At 47.5% G+C, this 17,506-nt stretch overlaps 1 protein-coding gene across 2 annotated transcripts in view; it reads left to right on the forward strand.

Moving 5' to 3' along the window:
• LOC106566196 (acid-sensing ion channel 1) overlaps nt 1-17,506 on the forward strand; it is a 381,807-nt gene that overhangs the window by 318,409 nt on the left and 45,892 nt on the right. For both annotated transcript variants that reach the window (XM_045691956.1, XM_014134070.2), the window contains one exon: nt 20-147. In XM_045691956.1, coding sequence (XP_045547912.1) covers nt 20-147 — 128 coding nt within the window. The remainder of the gene's footprint in view (nt 1-19; nt 148-17,506) is intronic.

Raw genomic sequence — 17,506 nt, forward strand, 5'->3', positions numbered from 1 at the left:
TTTCCCTTCCTCTCTCCAGATGAGACGTCGTTCGAGGCGGGCATCAAGGTTCAGATCCACACGCAGGACGAGCCTCCCTTCATTGACCAGCTGGGTTTCGGAGTGGCCCCGGGCTTCCAGACCTTCGTATCCTGTCAGGAACAACGGGTAGGGTATCAATCAATCAATCAATCAATCAATCAAGCCTGCCATTATTGGCTCTTCCCAATGTGGGCTTGCTACAAGGGAAGGCACAAAATTAGTGAAACCAAAATGATGGCTGTCTGGGTAATTGTTGATGTCTGTATGTGGGAGGTTGTTTTGTTGTTCATGATGGTGTCATCCTGCTACATTAAAGAGGGCTGAATGACGTGTGTTTTAAGATACGCAACCAGCATACACCATTATAGTGATTTCCAAAGGTCACGTTCTTGTTGAAAACGGGACGAGGTTATTCTGAAACCCAGTCAGTCAGTTTCACCTTGAACAGACTCTGACCCTGAACAGACTCTCCAATCTCATTTTATTTTCCTGATGCATGTTACATTACAGGGATCTCGTCAGTGGCTTGGTGGATATCCACACTTTTCAATCAGTGCTCCCATGCTCTCTCTTCGGGAGAGAAGAATAATTCCATGTGACGTATTCCAACCAACTCTACCCTCTCATCATGTACACTACCGTTCAAAATGTTGGGGTCACTTAGAAATGTCCTTGTTTTTGAAAGAAAAGCACATTTTGTTGTCCATTAAAATAACATCAAATTGATCAGAATACAGGGTAGACATTGTTAATGTTGTAAATTACTATTGCAGTTGGAATTTTTTTAAATGGAATGTCTACATAGGCGTACAGAGGCCCATTATCAGCAACCATCACTCCTGTGTTCCAATGGCACGTTGTGTTAGCTAATCCAAGTTTATATTTTTAAAAGGCAAATTGATCATTAGAAAACCCTTTTGCAATTATGTTAGCACAGCTGAAAACTGTTGTTCTGATTAAAGAAGCAATAAAACTGGCCTTCTTTAGACTAGTTGAGTATCTGGAGCATCAGCATTTGTGGGTTCGATAACAGGCTCAAAATGGCCAGAAACAAAGACCTTTCTTCTGAAACTTGTCAGTCTATTCTTGTTCTGAGAAATGAAGGCTATTCCATGCAAGAAATTGCCAAGAAACTGAAGATCTCGTACAACGTTGTGTACTACTCCCTTCACAGAACAGCGTAAACTGGCTCTCACCAGAACAGAAAGAGGAGTGGGAGGCCCCGGTACACAACTGAGCAAGAGGACAAAGACATTAGAGTGTCTAGTTTGAGAAACAGATGCCTCACAAGTCCTCAACTGGCAGCTTCACTAAATAGTACCCGCAAAACACCAGTCTCAACATCAACAGTGAAGAGGCGACTCCGGGAATGCTTGCCTTCTAGGCAGAGTTGCAATCAAAAAGCCATATCTCAGACTGACCAATAAAAATAAAATATTAAGATGGGCAAAAGAACACAGACACTGGACAGAGGAACTCTGCCTAGAAGGCCGGCATCCCGGAGTCGCCTCTTCACTGTTGACGTTGAGACTGGTATTTTGCCGGTACTATTTAATGAAGCTGCCAGTAATCAGGGAGATGATGGAGGTGAATCTGATGGCGCACAGGTGTGCGTAACAATGGTGACAGGTGTGCGCCATAATGAGCAGCCTGGTGACCTAGAGGCTAGAGAGGGAGTACACGTGACACTGATGCTCCAGATAATCAACTAGTCTAAAGAAGGCCAGTTTTATTGCTTCTTTAATCAGGACAACAGTTTTCAGCTGTGCTAACATAATTGCAAAAGGGTTTTCTAATGATCAATTAGGCTTTTAAAATGATAAACTTGAATTAGCTAACACAACGTGCCATTGGAACACAGGAGTGATGGTTGCTGATAATGGGCCTCTGTACGCCTATGTAGATATTCCATCAAAAATCTGCCGTTTCCAGTTACAAAAGTCATTTACAACATTAACAATGTCTACCCTGTGTTTCTGATCAATTTTATGTTATTTTAATGGACAACAAAATGTGCTTTTCTTTCAAAAACAAGGACATTTCTAAGTGACCCCAAACTTTTGAACGGTAGTGTATATCTAACCTGACAGAGTGAAATCATAGGTATTTATACTCTCTCTGGGACACAGATTATAGAATATGTTGTGACTTTACTTTCATTAATCTGATGCCTGTTATTTATCTAATCCACTAACTATGTTTAATTGTTATCCGATTAAATTAATCATGTAACAATTAACTCATTAGGAATTTGGGGCACCACGAGAGCGGTTGGTTAAAGAGTTACCATCTCCCGAATTAAACTCTAAAGGTCTTTACCTATCACATCCACAAAACAGTCAACGTATTAATCATAAACTCTTATCATATCATCATTCTGAACAGTCGTAATCTCCTGCATCTACAAAAAACTCAGCCTTACTTATGATTCAGTACTACACAAATTGGTTGAATTATTTATTTACTAACTAAATGATAACACAGGATAAACATACACGCTTAATACATTAGATAAAGGTCGCTAGCGGACTGACACAATATATGGCAGCTTGTGATGGAGAGAGAGAGAAAGAGACACTTATCGTTGATACATTTTAGGAACTACTCTCACAGTAATCATATAATATACACACAAATCGCCGGCCGTTTGGAGTAAGAAATCATGAATATATTTACGTGTAAATGCATTTGTTTGCCGTGTGTCTCTGTCGGAACCAGGCCTTCTTAGGAAGGGTCCAGGCCTTCTTAGGAAGGGTGTTGGACCTTTCTGCTGCATGCTTGTAAGGCTCTGATTGTCCAAAAGGGGTCCGGACCCGTCTCTTCTACTGTTGTTCACTCTGGACGATGCTCCTTTAAAGATAGTCTAGCCAGCCGTGTCAATGGTTCCCATTGGGTGATGAGAGTAGCGTACTATGGTGATTTGAGAAGTAGTAGAGTGGTCCCACTTAAATGAGCTTTTATAGATACTTTACGATACGATAACATCACCTCCCAGCCAATCACTGGTACGGCTGACAGCTAATCAGCCATACCAGTGATTGTCTGAGAGGGGACGTTATCTTCTCTACCTCATGTTGAGAGTTCAAACCACTTTGGACATGAGCTGAAGCTACATGCCTCTCTGATCTAAATGTTAATTTCTTTACCAATCCTTTTATGCACTCTGGTTGAAAGGGATGGTTCTGTCAGGCTGATACGCTCTCTGACCTCACTCAGGGCGTGACTAGTTACTGTGCAAAGTTTATAGGACACAAATGATATCTTATGGTTCCTATAATCACATTCCTATCTTAACCAAAATACTTTCATCATTTTTTATATTTTATACACAACAGGAAGGATGGAGACTTCATACATGTAGTATATATACTTTAAATTACAGTATTTCCTTTATCGCAAAATAAAGTATTTCCTTTATCGCAAAATAACAACCCATATGACATTATTATTCTTTAGCTCGCCTCTGACCATTCCCCACGTTCTGTGTTAGGAATATTTTCCAGTATTCGCTTAAGAATGTGTTAGAGTTTCGGCGGGAAAAGTCTCTGGAGACAAAGGAACATTCCTGTGTTCATTTGGAGAGGGATGTTCTCTGGATTTCCTTTAATTGGGGCTGCAGGTAGCCTAGTGGTTAGAGCGTTGGACTAATAACCGGAAAGGTTGCAGGATCAAATCCCCCAGCTGACAAGGTAAAAAATCTGTCGTTCAACCATTTTTAAGCTGATCTGACCCATTCGGATCCTCACAGGACAGTCATGACAAATGCGTATGATGAAATGAACACAGGAGATAGGGATTGAATAGATCATGTTTCTGCCAGAGACGTCATCAGAGTGCACAACAGAGCAGTGTACTGTCTACACTCTGTCTCCCCTCTGTTTGTTGTTTTTATGAAATAGTTTCTAAATCATAGCTAAAGTTTGTATTGCTATGGATACCGCAACGCGGTCAGCCTTTACGGCTGGGACTGCAAGTTTGTCTCCAGGATTCCTGTTAAGTAGCAGTTAGCTGCTAGCCATCATGAAAACGGAGCAGGCTAATGCTAGCAGTGCTAGCCTACCGGTGTGTTTATCCACAGCTGGGAACAAATGCTTCAGGTGTGAGATGATTTCCACACAATCATAAGATAAGGTGGAACTAGAAAATGAACAGGGATTTGTCTGCCCTAAACGCACCACCATCAAGCAGCTTAGGGAAGAGATCCTCCGGCTGTTAGCTCGGGCTGAGAGAAAAGGATAACATGCTTTCTAAGTACACCAACCTTGCTGTAACCCAGGCAGACCGAATCACAGTTTTAAATGCCTCCTATAGCAAAGCTGTCGATGAGTTGGGCGGCGTTGATCTGTCCCAATCCAACTTACAGATGTTAAGCTTAACTCCGCGGCCCATGGGAGACTGGACACTCGCAAGGCGTAGGATATCGGGGAGGCAGTCTGGCCACCCTTCATCTATCCGAGAAGATCTGATCCAGCTATCAAACAGCTTTGCCCCACTTGAGATGGATGTACCAGCCCAGGAAGTCAGCACAGATCTTGGGTGTATACACTCCCCCATGGCCACCCCCCATGGCCACCACAGTTCAGCAGGTCGCAGACTCAAGACAGAAGGGTCTCAGGCCATCCTCTCCCCGTCCCCCGTCCGCTGTTGCTGGTGTGAAGAGTCAGGCTAGCGTGGCTCGAAGCCTCCATCCCCCCTGCCCGAGTCAGTCCCATCCCGCTCCTTCTCTTCCTTCCCCATCGGATTCCATCACAACAACCATCATTGTGGGCAGCTAGATGGTGAGAGATTTTGACCTACCTACGGTTTTGTGGACCGACCAAGGTCCACTGTCACCCAGGAGCCCGTGTCCATGACATCAACTCCCAACTCCATTTTACTTCATAACTATCCGCTAGCTATATGTAAATTGTAAAAATTTAGCTAACCAGATAGTATAACAGGCAAAAATGACCTTATCCAAGGAAGATGTCAATTCTTTGTGCGTAACAATTATTTGTTGCTATCTGGCTAGCCAGTTAGCTCTATTGCCTTACTATGGGCTTACAACCTATGCACACTACAATGGGTATTGTAGGCAGGTAACCATGCCAAACTACAGGTAACCATGCAAACTACAATGGGTATTGTAGGCAGGTAACCATGCCAAAATGAACACAACATGTATTTATTAACATATCAAGATAAAACATTGTAGTCAGGGAACATAGGAGATGTGAGTTTATTTTCTCTCACTTCAGTTCAAATACTGGCAGCCATTGATTTCAAGAAAATGTATCATTTTTACGTGCTGCATCATAATTCTTTGCATACTTTCCATTGAAGCTTTCAAAATATGTACAAACGGAGTACACATTCAATAAGTGCCCACCATGCTCCATTTCACATACTTTGGATTTGGACTCATACTCCGACCAACCCGTGCTCCAATTTACGTGCTCGGAGCACGGTAGTATGCATTTTGAACAACACGCAGGATTCAGCCTAACCGCAGGGGTTCTAGGATTATTTCCAGAAAAATCTAACTGTTTTAGAGAATGACAGACAGGGTCTGGTAGTGCTCCAGTCCCAGCAACATCAAACTGTTTTAGAGACTGACAGACAGGGTCTGGTAGTGCTCCATACCCAGCAACATCAAACTGTTTTAGAGACTGACAGACGGGGTCTGGTAGTGCTCCAGTCCCAACAACATCAAACTGTTTTAGAGACTGACAGACAGGGTCTGGTAGTGCTCCAGGCCGAGCAACATCAAACTGTTTTAGAGACTGACAGACAGGGTCTGGTAGTGCTCCAGTCCCAGCAACATCAAACTGTTTTAGAGACTGACAGACGGGGTCTGGTAGTGCTCCAGTCCCAGCAACATCAAACTGTTTCAGAGACTGACAGACGGGGTCTGGCAGTGCTCCAGACCCAGCAACATCAAACTGTTTCAGAGACTGACAGACAGGGTCTGGTAGTGCTCCAGTCCCAGCAACATCAAACTGTTTTAGAGACTGACAGACAGGGTGGTAGTGCTCCAGTCCCAGCAACATGAAACTGTTTTAGAGACTGACAGACAGGGTCTGGTAGTGCTCCAGTCCCAGCAACATCAAACTGTTTTAGAGACTGACAGACAGGGTCTGGTAGTGCTCCAGGCCCAGCAACATCAAACTGTTTTAGAGACTGACAGACGGGGTCTGGTAGTGCTCCAGTCCCAGGAACATCAAACTGTTTTAGAGACTGACAGACGGGGTCTGGTAGTGCTCCAGTCCCAAGAGCATCAAACTGTTTTAGAGACTGACAGACAGGGTCTAGTAGTGCTCCAGTCCCAGCAACATCAAACTGTTTTAGAGACTGACAGACAGGGTCTGGTAGTGCTCCAGGCCCAGCAACATCAAACTGTTTTAGAGACTGACAGACAGGGTCTGGTAGTGCTCCAGTCCCAGCAACATCAAACTGTTTTAGAGACTGACAGACAGGGTCTTGTAGTGCTCCAGTCCCAACAACATCAAACTGTTTTAGAGACTGACAGACAGGGTCTGGTAGTGCTCCAGGCCCAGCAACATCAAACTGTTTTAGAGACTGACAGACAGGGTCTGGTAGTGCTCCAGTCCCAGCAACATCAAACTGTTTTAGAGACTGACAGACGGGGTCTGGTAGTGCTCCAGTCCCAGCAACATCAAACTGTTTCAGAGACTGACAGAGAGGGTCTGGTAGTGCTCCAGTCCCAGCAAAATCAAACTGTTTTAGAGACTGACAGACAGGGTTGTAGTGCTCCAGTCCCAGCAACATCAAACTGTTTTACAGACTGACAGACAGGGTCTGGTAGTGCTCCAGTCCCAGCAACATCAAACTGTTTTAGAGACTGACAGACAGGGTCTGGTAGTGCTCCAGTCCCAGCAACATCAAACTGTTTTAGAGACTGTCAGACAGGGTCTGGTAGTGCTCCAGGCCCAGCAACATCAAACTGTTTTAGAGACTGACAGACAGGGTGGTAGTGCTCCAGTCCCAGGAACATCAAACTGTTTTAGAGACTGACAGACGGGGTCTGGTAGTGCTCCAATCCCAGCAACATCAAACTGTTTCAGAGACTGACAGACAGGGTCTGGTAGTGCTCCAGTCACAACAACACCAAACTGTTTCAGAGACTGACAGACAGTTTCTGGTGGTGCTCCAGTCCCAGGAACATCAAACTGTTTTAGAGACTGACCGACAGGGTCTGGTAGTGCTCCAGTCCCAGCAACATCAAACTGTTTTAGAGACTGACAGACGGAGTCTGGTAGTGCTCCAGTCCCAGCAACATCAAACTGTTTCAGAGACTGACAGACGGGGTCTGGTAGTGCTCCAGTCCCAGCAACATCAAACTGTTTCAGAGACTGACAGACAGGGTCTGGTAGTGCTCCAGACCCAGCAACATCAAACTGTTTTAGAGACTGACAGACAGGGTGGTAGTGCTCCAGTCCCAGCAACATCAAACTGTTTTAGAGACTGACAGACAGCGTCTGGTAGTGCTCCAGTCCCAGCAACATCAAACTGTTTTAGAGACTGACAGACAGGGTCTGGTAGTGCTCCAGTCCCAACAACATCAAACTGTTTTAGAGACTGACAGACAGGGTCTGGTAGTGCTCCAGGCCCAGCAACATCAAATTGTTTTAGAGACTGACAGACAGGGTCTGGTAGTGCTCCAGTCCCAACAACATCAAACTGTTTTAGAGACTGACAGACGGGGTCTGGTAGTGCTCCAGTCCCAGCAACATCAAACTGTTTTAGAGACTGACAGACGGGGTCTGGTAGTGCTCCAGTCCCAGCAACATCAAACTGTTTTAGAGACTGACAGACGGGGTCTGGTAGTGCTCCAGTCCCAGCAACATCAAACTGTTTTAGAGACTGACAGACGGGGTCTGGTAGTGCTCCAGTCCCAGCAACATCAAACTGTTTCAGAGACTGACAGACAGGGTCTGGTAGTGCTCCAGACCCAGCAACATCAAACTGTTTTAGAGACTGACAGACGGGGTCTGGTAGTGCTCCAGTCCCAGCAACATCAAACTGTTTTAGAGACTGACAGACGGGGTCTGGTAGTGCTCCAGTCCCAGCAACATCAAACTGTTTTAGAGACTGACAGACAGGGTCTGGTAGTGCTCCAGTCCCAGCAACATCAAACTGTTTTAGAGACTGACAGACGGGGTCTGGTAGTGCTCCAGGCCCAGCAACATCAAACTGTTTTAGAGACTGACAGACGGGGTCTGGTAGTGCTCCAGTCCCAGGAACATCAAACTGTTTTAGAGACTGACAGACAGGGTCTAGTAGTGCTCCAGTCCCAGCAACATCAAACTGTTTTAGAGACTGACAGACAGGGTCTGGTAGTGCTCCAGTCCCAGCAACATCAAACTGTTTTAGAGACTGACAGACGGGGTCTGGTAGTGCTCCAGTCCCAGCAACATCAAACTGTTTTAGAGACTGACAGACGGGGTCTGGTAGTGCTCCAGGCCCAGCAACATCAAACTGTTTTAGAGACTGACAGACAGGGTCTGGTAGTGCTCCAGTCCCAGCAACATCAAACTGTTTTAGAGACTGACAGACAGGGTCTGGTAGTGCTCCAGTCCCAGCAACATCAAACTGTTTTAGAGACTGACAGACAGGGTCTGGTAGTGCTCCAGTCCCAGCAACATCAAACTGTTTTAGAGACTGACAGACAGGGTCTGGTAGTGCTCCAGTCCCAGCAACATCAAACTGTTTTAGAGACTGACAGACAGGGTCTGGTAGTGCTCCAGTCCCAGCAACATCAAACTGTTTTAGAGACTGACAGACAGGGTCTGGTAGTGCTCCAGTCCCAGCAACATCAAACTGTTTTAGAGACTGACAGACGGGGTCTGGTAGTGCTCCAGGCCCAGCAACATCAAACTGTTTTAGAGACTGACAGACGGGGTCTGGTAGTGCTCCAGTCCCAGCAACATCAAACTGTTTTAGAGACTGACAGACGGGGTCTGGTAGTGCTCCAGGCCCAGCAACATCAAACTGTTTTAGAGACTGACAGACAGGGTCTGGTAGTGCTCCAGTCCCAGCAACATCAAACTGTTTTAGAGACTGACAGACGGGGTCTGGTAGTGCTCCAGTCCCAGCAACATCAAACTGTTTTAGAGACTGACAGACGGGGTCTGGTAGTGCTCCAGTCCCAGCAACATCAAACTGTTTTAGAGACTGACAGACAGGGTCTGGTAGTGCTCCAGTCCCAGCAACATCAAACTGTTTTAGAGACTGACAGACAGGGTCTGGTAGTGCTCCAGTCCCAGCAACATCAAACTGTTTTAGAGACTGACAGACAAGGGTCTGGTAGTGCTCCAGTCCCAGCAACATCAAACTGTTTTAGAGACTGACAGACAGGGTCTGGTAGTGCTCCAGTCCCAGCAACATCAAACTGTTTTAGAGACTGACAGACAGGGTCTGGTAGTGCTCCAGGCCCAGCAACATCAAACTGTTTTAGAGACTGACAGACGGGGTCTGGTAGTGCTCCAGTCCCAGCAACATCAAACTGTTTTAGAGACTGACAGACGGGGTCTGGTAGTGCTCCAGTCCCAGCAACATCAAACTGTTTTAGAGACTGACAGACAGGGTCTGGTAGTGCTCCAGGCCCAGCAACATCAAACTGTTTTAGAGACTGACAGACGGGGTCTGGTAGTGCTCCAGGCCCAGCAACATCAAACTGTTTTAGAGACTGACAGACGGGGTCTGGTAGTGCTCCAGGCCCAGCAACATCAAACTGTTTTAGAGACTGACAGACGGGGTCTGGTAGTGCTCAAGTCCCAGCAACATCAAACTGTTTTAGAGACTGACAGACAGGGTCTGGTAGTGCTCCAGTCCCAGCAACATCAAACTGTTTTAGAGACTGACAGACAGGGTCTGGTAGTGCTCCAGTCCCAACAACATCAAACTGTTTTAGAGACTGACAGACAGGGTCTGGTAGTGCTCCAGGCCCAGCAACATCAAACTGTTTTAGAGACTGACAGACAGGGTCTGGTAGTGCTCCAGGCCCAGCAACATCAAACTGTTTTAGAGACTGACAGACAGGGTCTGGTAGTGCTCCAGTCCCAGCAACATCAAACTGTTTTAGAGACTGACAGACAGGGTCTGGTAGTGCTCCAGTCCCAACAACATCAAACTGTTTTAGAGACTGACAGACAGGGTCTGGTAGTGCTCCATCCCCAGCAACATCAAACTGTTTCAGAGACTGACAGACAGGGTCTGGTAGTGCTCCAGTCCCAGCAACATCAAACTGTTTCAGAGACTGACAGACAGGGTCTGGTAGTGCTCCAGTCCCAGCAACATCAAACTGTTTTAGAGACTGACAGACAGGGTCTGGTAGTGCTCCAGTCCCAACAACATCAAACTGTTTTAGAGACTGACAGACAGGGTCTGGTAGTGCTCCAGTCCCAGCAACATCAAACTGTTTTAGAGACTGACAGACAGGGTCTGGTAGTGCTCCAGTCCCAGCAACATCAAACTGTTTTAGAGACTGACAGACAGGGTCTGGTAGTGCTCCAGTCCCAGCAACATCAAACTGTTTTAGAGACTGACAGACGGGGTCTGGTAGTGCTCCAGTCCCAGCAACATCAAACTGTTTTAGAGACTGACAGACGGGGTCTGGTAGTGCTCCAGTCCCAGCAACATCAAACTGTTTCAGAGACTGACAGACGGGGTCTGGTAGTGCTCCAGTCCCAGCAACATCAAACTGTTTTAGAGACTGACAGACAGGGTCTGGTAGTGCTCCAGTCCCAGCAACATCAAACTGTTTTAGAGACTGACAGACAGGGTCTGGTAGTGCTCCAGTCCCAGCAACATCAAACTGTTTTAGAGACTGACAGACAGGGTCTGGTAGTGCTCCAGTCCCAGCAACATCAAACTGTTTTAGAGACTGACAGACAGGGTCTGGTAGTGCTCCAGTCCCAGCAACATCAAACTGTTTTAGAGACTGACAGACAGGGCTGGTAGTGCTCCAGTCCCAGCAACATCAAACTGTTTTAGAGACTGACAGACAGGGTCTGGTAGTGCTCCAGTCCCAGCAACATCAAACTGTTTCAGAGACTGACAGACGGGGTCTGGTAGTGCTCCAGTCCCAGCAACATCAAACTGTTTTAGAGACTGACAGACGGGGTCTGGTAGTGCTCCAGTCCCAGCAACATCAAACTGTTTTAGAGACTGACAGACAGGGTCTGGTAGTGCTCCAGACCCAGCAACATCAAACTGTTTTAGAGACTGACAGACAGGGTCTGGTAGTGCTCCAGTCCCAGCAACATCAAACTGTTTTAGAGACTGACAGACAGGGTCTGGTAGTGCTCCAGTCCCAGCAACATCAAACTGTTTTAGAGACTGACAGACGGGGTCTGGTAGTGCTCCTGTCCCAGCAACATCAAACTGTTTTAGAGACTGACAGACAGGGTCTGGTAGTGCTCCAGTCCCAGCAACATCAAACTGTTTTAGAGACTGACAGACGGGGTCTGGTAGTGCTCCAGGCCCAGCAACATCAAACTGTTTTAGAGACTGACAGACGGGGTCTGGTAGTGCTCCAGTCCCAGGAACATCAAACTGTTTTAGAGACTGACAGACGGGGTCTGGTAGTGCTCCAGGCCCAGCAACATCAAACTGTTTTAGAGACTGACAGACGGGGTCTGGTAGTACTCTTGTCCCAGCAACATCAAACTGTTTTAGAGACTGACAGACAGGGTCTGGTAGTGCTCCAGTCCCAGCAACATCAAACTGTTTTAGAGACTGACAGACAGGGTCTGGTAGTGCTCCAGTCCCAGCAACATCAAACTGTTTTAGAGACTGACAGACAGGGTCTGGTAGTGCTCCAGTCCCAGCAACATCAAACTGTTTTAGAGACTGACAGACAGGGTCTGGTAGTGCTCCAGTCCCAGCAACATCAAACTGTTTTAGAGACTGACAGACAGGGTCTGGTAGTGCTCCAGTCCCAGCAACATCAAACTGTTTTAGAGACTGACAGACAGGGTCTGGTAGTGCTCCAGTCCCAGCAACATCAAACTGTTTTAGAGACTGACAGACAGGGTCTGGTAGTGCTCCAGTCCCAGCAACATCAAACTGTTTTAGAGACTGACAGACAGGGTCTGGTAGTGCTCCAGTCCCAGCAACATCAAACTGTTTTAGAGACTGACAGACAGGGTCTGGTAGTGCTCCAGTCCCAGCAACATCAAACTGTTTTAGAGACTGACAGACAGGGTCTGGTAGTGCTCCAGTCCCAGCAACATCAAACTGTTTTAGAGACTGACAGACAGGGTCTGGTAGTGCTCCAGGCCCAGCAACATCAAACTGTTTTAGAGACTGACAGACAGGGTCTGGTAGTGCTCCAGTCCCAGCAACATCAAACTGTTTTAGAGACTGACAGACGGGGTCTGGTAGTGCTCCAGTCCCAGCAACATCAAACTGTTTTAGAGACTGACAGACAGGGTCTGGTAGTGCTCCAGTCCCAGCAACATCAAACTGTTTTAGAGACTGACAGACGGGGTCTGGTAGTGCTCCAGTCCCAGCAACATCAAACTGTTTTAGAGACTGACAGACAGGGTCTGGTAGTGCTCCAGTCCCAGCAACATCAAACTGTTTTAGAGACTGACAGACAGGGTCTGGTAGTGCTCCAGTCCCAGCAACATCAAACTGTTTTAGAGACTGACAGACAGGGTCTGGTAGTGCTCCAGTCCCAGCAACATCAAACTGTTTTAGAGACTGACAGACAGGGTCTGGTAGTGCTCCAGTCCCAGCAACATCAAACTGTTTTAGAGACTGACAGACAGGGTCTGGTAGTGCTCCAGTCCCAGCAACATCAAACTGTTTTAGAGACTGACAGACGGGGTCTGGTAGTGCTCCAGTCCCAGCAACATCAAACTGTTTCAGAGACTGACAGACAGGGTCTGGTAGTGCTCCAGTCCCAGCAACATCAAACTGTTTTAGAGACTGACAGACGGGGTCTGGTAGTGCTCCAGTCCCAGCAACATCAAACTGTTTTAGAGACTGACAGACAGGGTCTGGTAGTGCTCCAGTCCCAGCAACATCAAACTGTTTCAGAGACTGACAGACGGGGTCTGGTAGTGCTCCAGTCCCAGCAACATCAAACTGTTTCAGAGACTGACAGACAGGGTCTGGTAGTGCTCCAGACCCAGCAACATCAAACTGTTTTAGAGACTGACAGACGGAGTCTGGTAGTGCTCCAGCCCAGCAACATCAAACTGTTTCAGAGACTGACAGACGGGGTCTGGTAGTGCTCCAGTCCCAGCAACATCAAACTGTTTCAGAGACTGACAGACAGGGTCTGGTAGTGCTCCAGACCCAGGAACATCAAACTGTTTTAGAGACTGACAGACAGGGTCTGGTAGTGCTCCAGTCCCAGCAACATCAAACTGTTTTAGAGACTGACAGACGGGGTCTGGTAGTGCTCCAGTCCCAGCAACATCAAACTGTTTTAGAGACTGACAGACGGGGTCTGGTAGTGCTCCAGTCCCAGCAACATCAAACTGTTTTAGAGACTGACAGACGGGGTCTGGTAGTGCTCCAGTCCCAGCAACATCAAACTGTTTTAGAGACTGACAGACGGGGTCTGGTAGTGCTCCAGTCCCAGCAACATCAAACTGTTTCAGAGACTGACAGAGAGGGTCTGGTAGTGCTCCAGTCCCAGCAAAATCAAACTGTTTTAGAGACTGACAGACAGGGTCTGTAGTGCTCCAGTCCCAGCAACATCAAACTGTTTTAGAGACTGACAGACGGGGTCTGGTAGTGCTCCAGTCCCAGCAACATCAAACTGTTTTAGAGACTGACAGACAGGGTCTGGTAGTGCTCCAGTCCCAGCAACATCAAACTGTTTTAGAGACTGTCAGACAGGGTCATGTAGTGCTCCAGGCCCAGCAACATCAAACTGTTTTAGAGACTGACAGACAGGGTGGTAGTGCTCCAGTCCCAGGAACATCAAACTGTTTTAGAGACTGACAGACGGGGTCTGGTAGTGCTCCAATCCCAGCAACATCAAACTGTTTCAGAGACTGACAGACAGGGTGGTAGTGCTCCATGCCCAGCAACATCAAACTGTTTTAGAGACTGACAGACAGGGTCTGGTAGTGCTCCAGGCCCAGCAACATCAAACTGTTTTAGAGACTGACAGACGGGGTCTGGTAGTGCTCCAGTCCCAGGATCATCAAACTGTTTTAGAGACTGACAGACGGGGTCTGGTAGTGCTCCAGTCCCTGGAACATCCAACTGTTTTAGAGACTGACAGACAGGGTCTGGTAGTGCTCCAGTCCCAGCAACATCAAACTGTTTCAGAGACTGACAGACAGGGTCTGGTAGTGCTCCAGGCCCAGCAACATCAAACTGTTTTAGAGACTGACAGACGGGGTCTGGTAGTACTCCAGTCCCAGCAACATCAAACTGTTTCAGAGACTGACAGACGGGTCTGGTAGTGCTCCAGTCCCAGCAACATCAAACTGTTTTAGGGACTGAGAGACAGGGTCTGGTAGTGCTCCAGTCTGAAGCCTCCCCCCAGACTACAGCTTTTCATACTCTATGAGTAAATGGAAAAAGGGTGGTGGGACTGGCCATCAGCCTGTGTAGTCCACCAAAGCACTGACCCACTTTATTTACCTGGTTATTACCAAGGGGCTTTCTACTGTGCCCACCCATAACCGCAGCCATACTCTGGACAAGCTAAGCGTCAGTATAGAGACAAAGTGGAGTCGCAATTCAACGGCTCAGACACGAGAGGTATGTGGCAGGGTCTACAGTCAATCACTGACTACAAAAGAAAAACCAGCCCCGTCGCGGATGTCTTGCTCCCAGACAGACTAAACAACTTCTTTGCTCGCTTTGAGGACAATACAGTGCCACTGACACGGCCCGCTACCAAAACCTGCTGGCTCTCCTTCACCGCAGCCAACGTGAGTAAAACATTTCAACGTGTTAACCCTCGCAAGGCTGCCGGCCCAGACGGCATCCCCGGCCGCGTCCTCAGAGCATGCGTAGACCAGCTGGCTGGTGTGTTTACGGACATATTCAATCAATCCTTATCCCAGTCTGCTGTTCCCACATGCTTCAAGAGGGCCACCATTGTTCCTATTCCAAGAAAGCTAAGGTAACTGAGCTAAATGACTATCGCCCCGTAGCACTCATTTCTGTCATCATGAAGTGCTTTGAGAGACTAGTCAAGGATCATATCACATCCACCCTACCTGACACCCTAGACCCACTCCAATTTGCTTACCGCCCCAATAGGTCCACAGACGACGCAATCGCAATCACACTGGTCTCGACCCCGCCCTGTGCAACTGGGTCCTGGACTTCCTGACGGGCCGCCCCCAGGTGGTGAGGGTAGGTAACAACATCTCCACCCCACTGATCCTCAACACTGGGGCCCCACAAGGGTGCGTTCTCAGCCCTCTTCTGTACTCCCTGTTCACCCACGACTGCGTGGCCATGCACGCCTCCAACTCAATCATCAAGTTTGCAGACGACACTACAGTGGTAGGTTTGATTACCAACAACGACGAGACGGCCTACAGGGAGGAGGTGAGGGCCCTCGAAGTGTGGTGTCAGGAAAATAACTTCACACTCAATGTCAACAAAACAAAGGAGATGATCGTGGACTTCAGGAAACCGCAGAGGGGCAGCCTCCTATCCACATTGACGGGACAGTAGTGGAGAGGGTGGAAAGTTAAGTTCCTCGGCGTACACATCACGGACAAACTGAAATGGTCCACCCACACAGACAGCGTGGTGAAGAAGGCGCAGCAGCGCCTCTTCAACCTCAGGAGGCTGAAGAAATTTGGCTTATCACCAAAAGCACTCACAAACTTTTACAGATGCACAATCGAGAGCATCCTGTCGGGCTGTATCACCGCCTGGTACGGCAACTGCTCCGCCCATAACCGTAAGGCTCTCCAGAGGGTAGTGAGGTCTGCACAACGCATCACCGGGGGCAAACTACCTGCCCTTCAGGACACCTACACCATCCGATGTCACAGGAAGGCCATAAAGATCATCAAGGACAACAACCACCCGAACCACTGCCTGTTCACCCCGCTATCATCCAGAAGGCGAGGTCAGTACAGGTGCATCAAAGCGGGGACCGAGAGACTGAAAAAGAGCTTCTATCTCAAGGCCATCAGACTGTTAAACAGCCATCACTAACATTGAGTGGCTGCTGCCAACATACTGACTCAACTCTAGCCACTTAAATAATGGAAAAATGGATGTAATAAATGTATCACTAGCCACTATAACAATGCCACTTTATATAATGTTTACATACCCTACATTACTCATCTCATATGTATATACTGTACTCTATACCATCTACTGCATCTTGCCTATGCCGTTCGGCCATCGCTCATCCATATATTTATATGTACATATTCTTATTCATTCCTTTACACTTGTGTGTATAAGGTAGTTGTTGTGAAATTGTTAGGTTAGATTTCTTGTTAGATATTACTGCATGGTCGGAACTAGAAGCACAAGCATTTCGCTACACTTTCATTAACATCCGCTAACCATGTGTATGTGACAAATAAAATGTGATTTGATTTGACCTGGTTATTACCAAGGGGCTTTCTACTGGGCCCACCCATAACCACAGCCATACTCTGGGCCTGGTTATCACCAAGGGACTTTCTACTGGGCCCACCCATAACCACAGCCATACTCTGGACCTGGTTATTACCAAGGGGCTTTCTACTGGGCCCACCCATAACCACAGCCATACTCTGGACCTGGTTGTTACCAAGGGGATTTCTACTGGGCCCACCCATAACCACAGCCATACTCTGGACCTGGTTATTACCAAGGGGCTTTCTACTGGGCCCACCCATAACCACAGCCATACTCTGGACCTGGTTATTACCAAGGGGCTTTCTACTGGGCCCACCCATAACCACAGCCATACTCTGGACCTGGTTATTACCAAGGGGCTTTCTACTGGGCCCATCTTTAACCACAGCCATACTCTGGACCTGGTTATTACCAAGGGGCTTTCTACTGGGCCCACCCATAACCACAGCCATACTCTGGACCTGGTTGTTACCAAGGGGATTTCTACTGGGCCCACCCATAACCACAGCCATACTCTGGACCTGGTTATTACCAAGGGGATTTCTACTGGGCCCAGCCATAACCACAGCCATACTCTGGACCTGGTTATTACCAAGGGGCTTTCTACTGGGCCCATCTTTAACCACAGCCATACTCTGGACCTGGTTATTACCAAGGGGCTTTCTACTGGGCCCAGCCATAACCACAGCCATACTCTGGACCTGGTTATTACCAAGGGGCTTTCTATTGACATATCCTCTATAGTTGATGTTGCTTTATCTGATCACCACTGTGGATGTTATACTACCTTGTTGCCCATAGCACAGGGTAATACTGAACGCAATATTAAGAAACACTATCTTACCTCTTCTGATTTTATTGAATGTATGAACAATACTCCATGACCTATTCTGCCTTCCTCTTGTGTTGA

Source organism: Salmo salar, chromosome ssa12 (assembly GCF_905237065.1).
Source record: "Salmo salar chromosome ssa12, Ssal_v3.1, whole genome shotgun sequence".
NCBI classification, from domain to species: domain Eukaryota; kingdom Metazoa; phylum Chordata; class Actinopteri; order Salmoniformes; family Salmonidae; genus Salmo; species Salmo salar.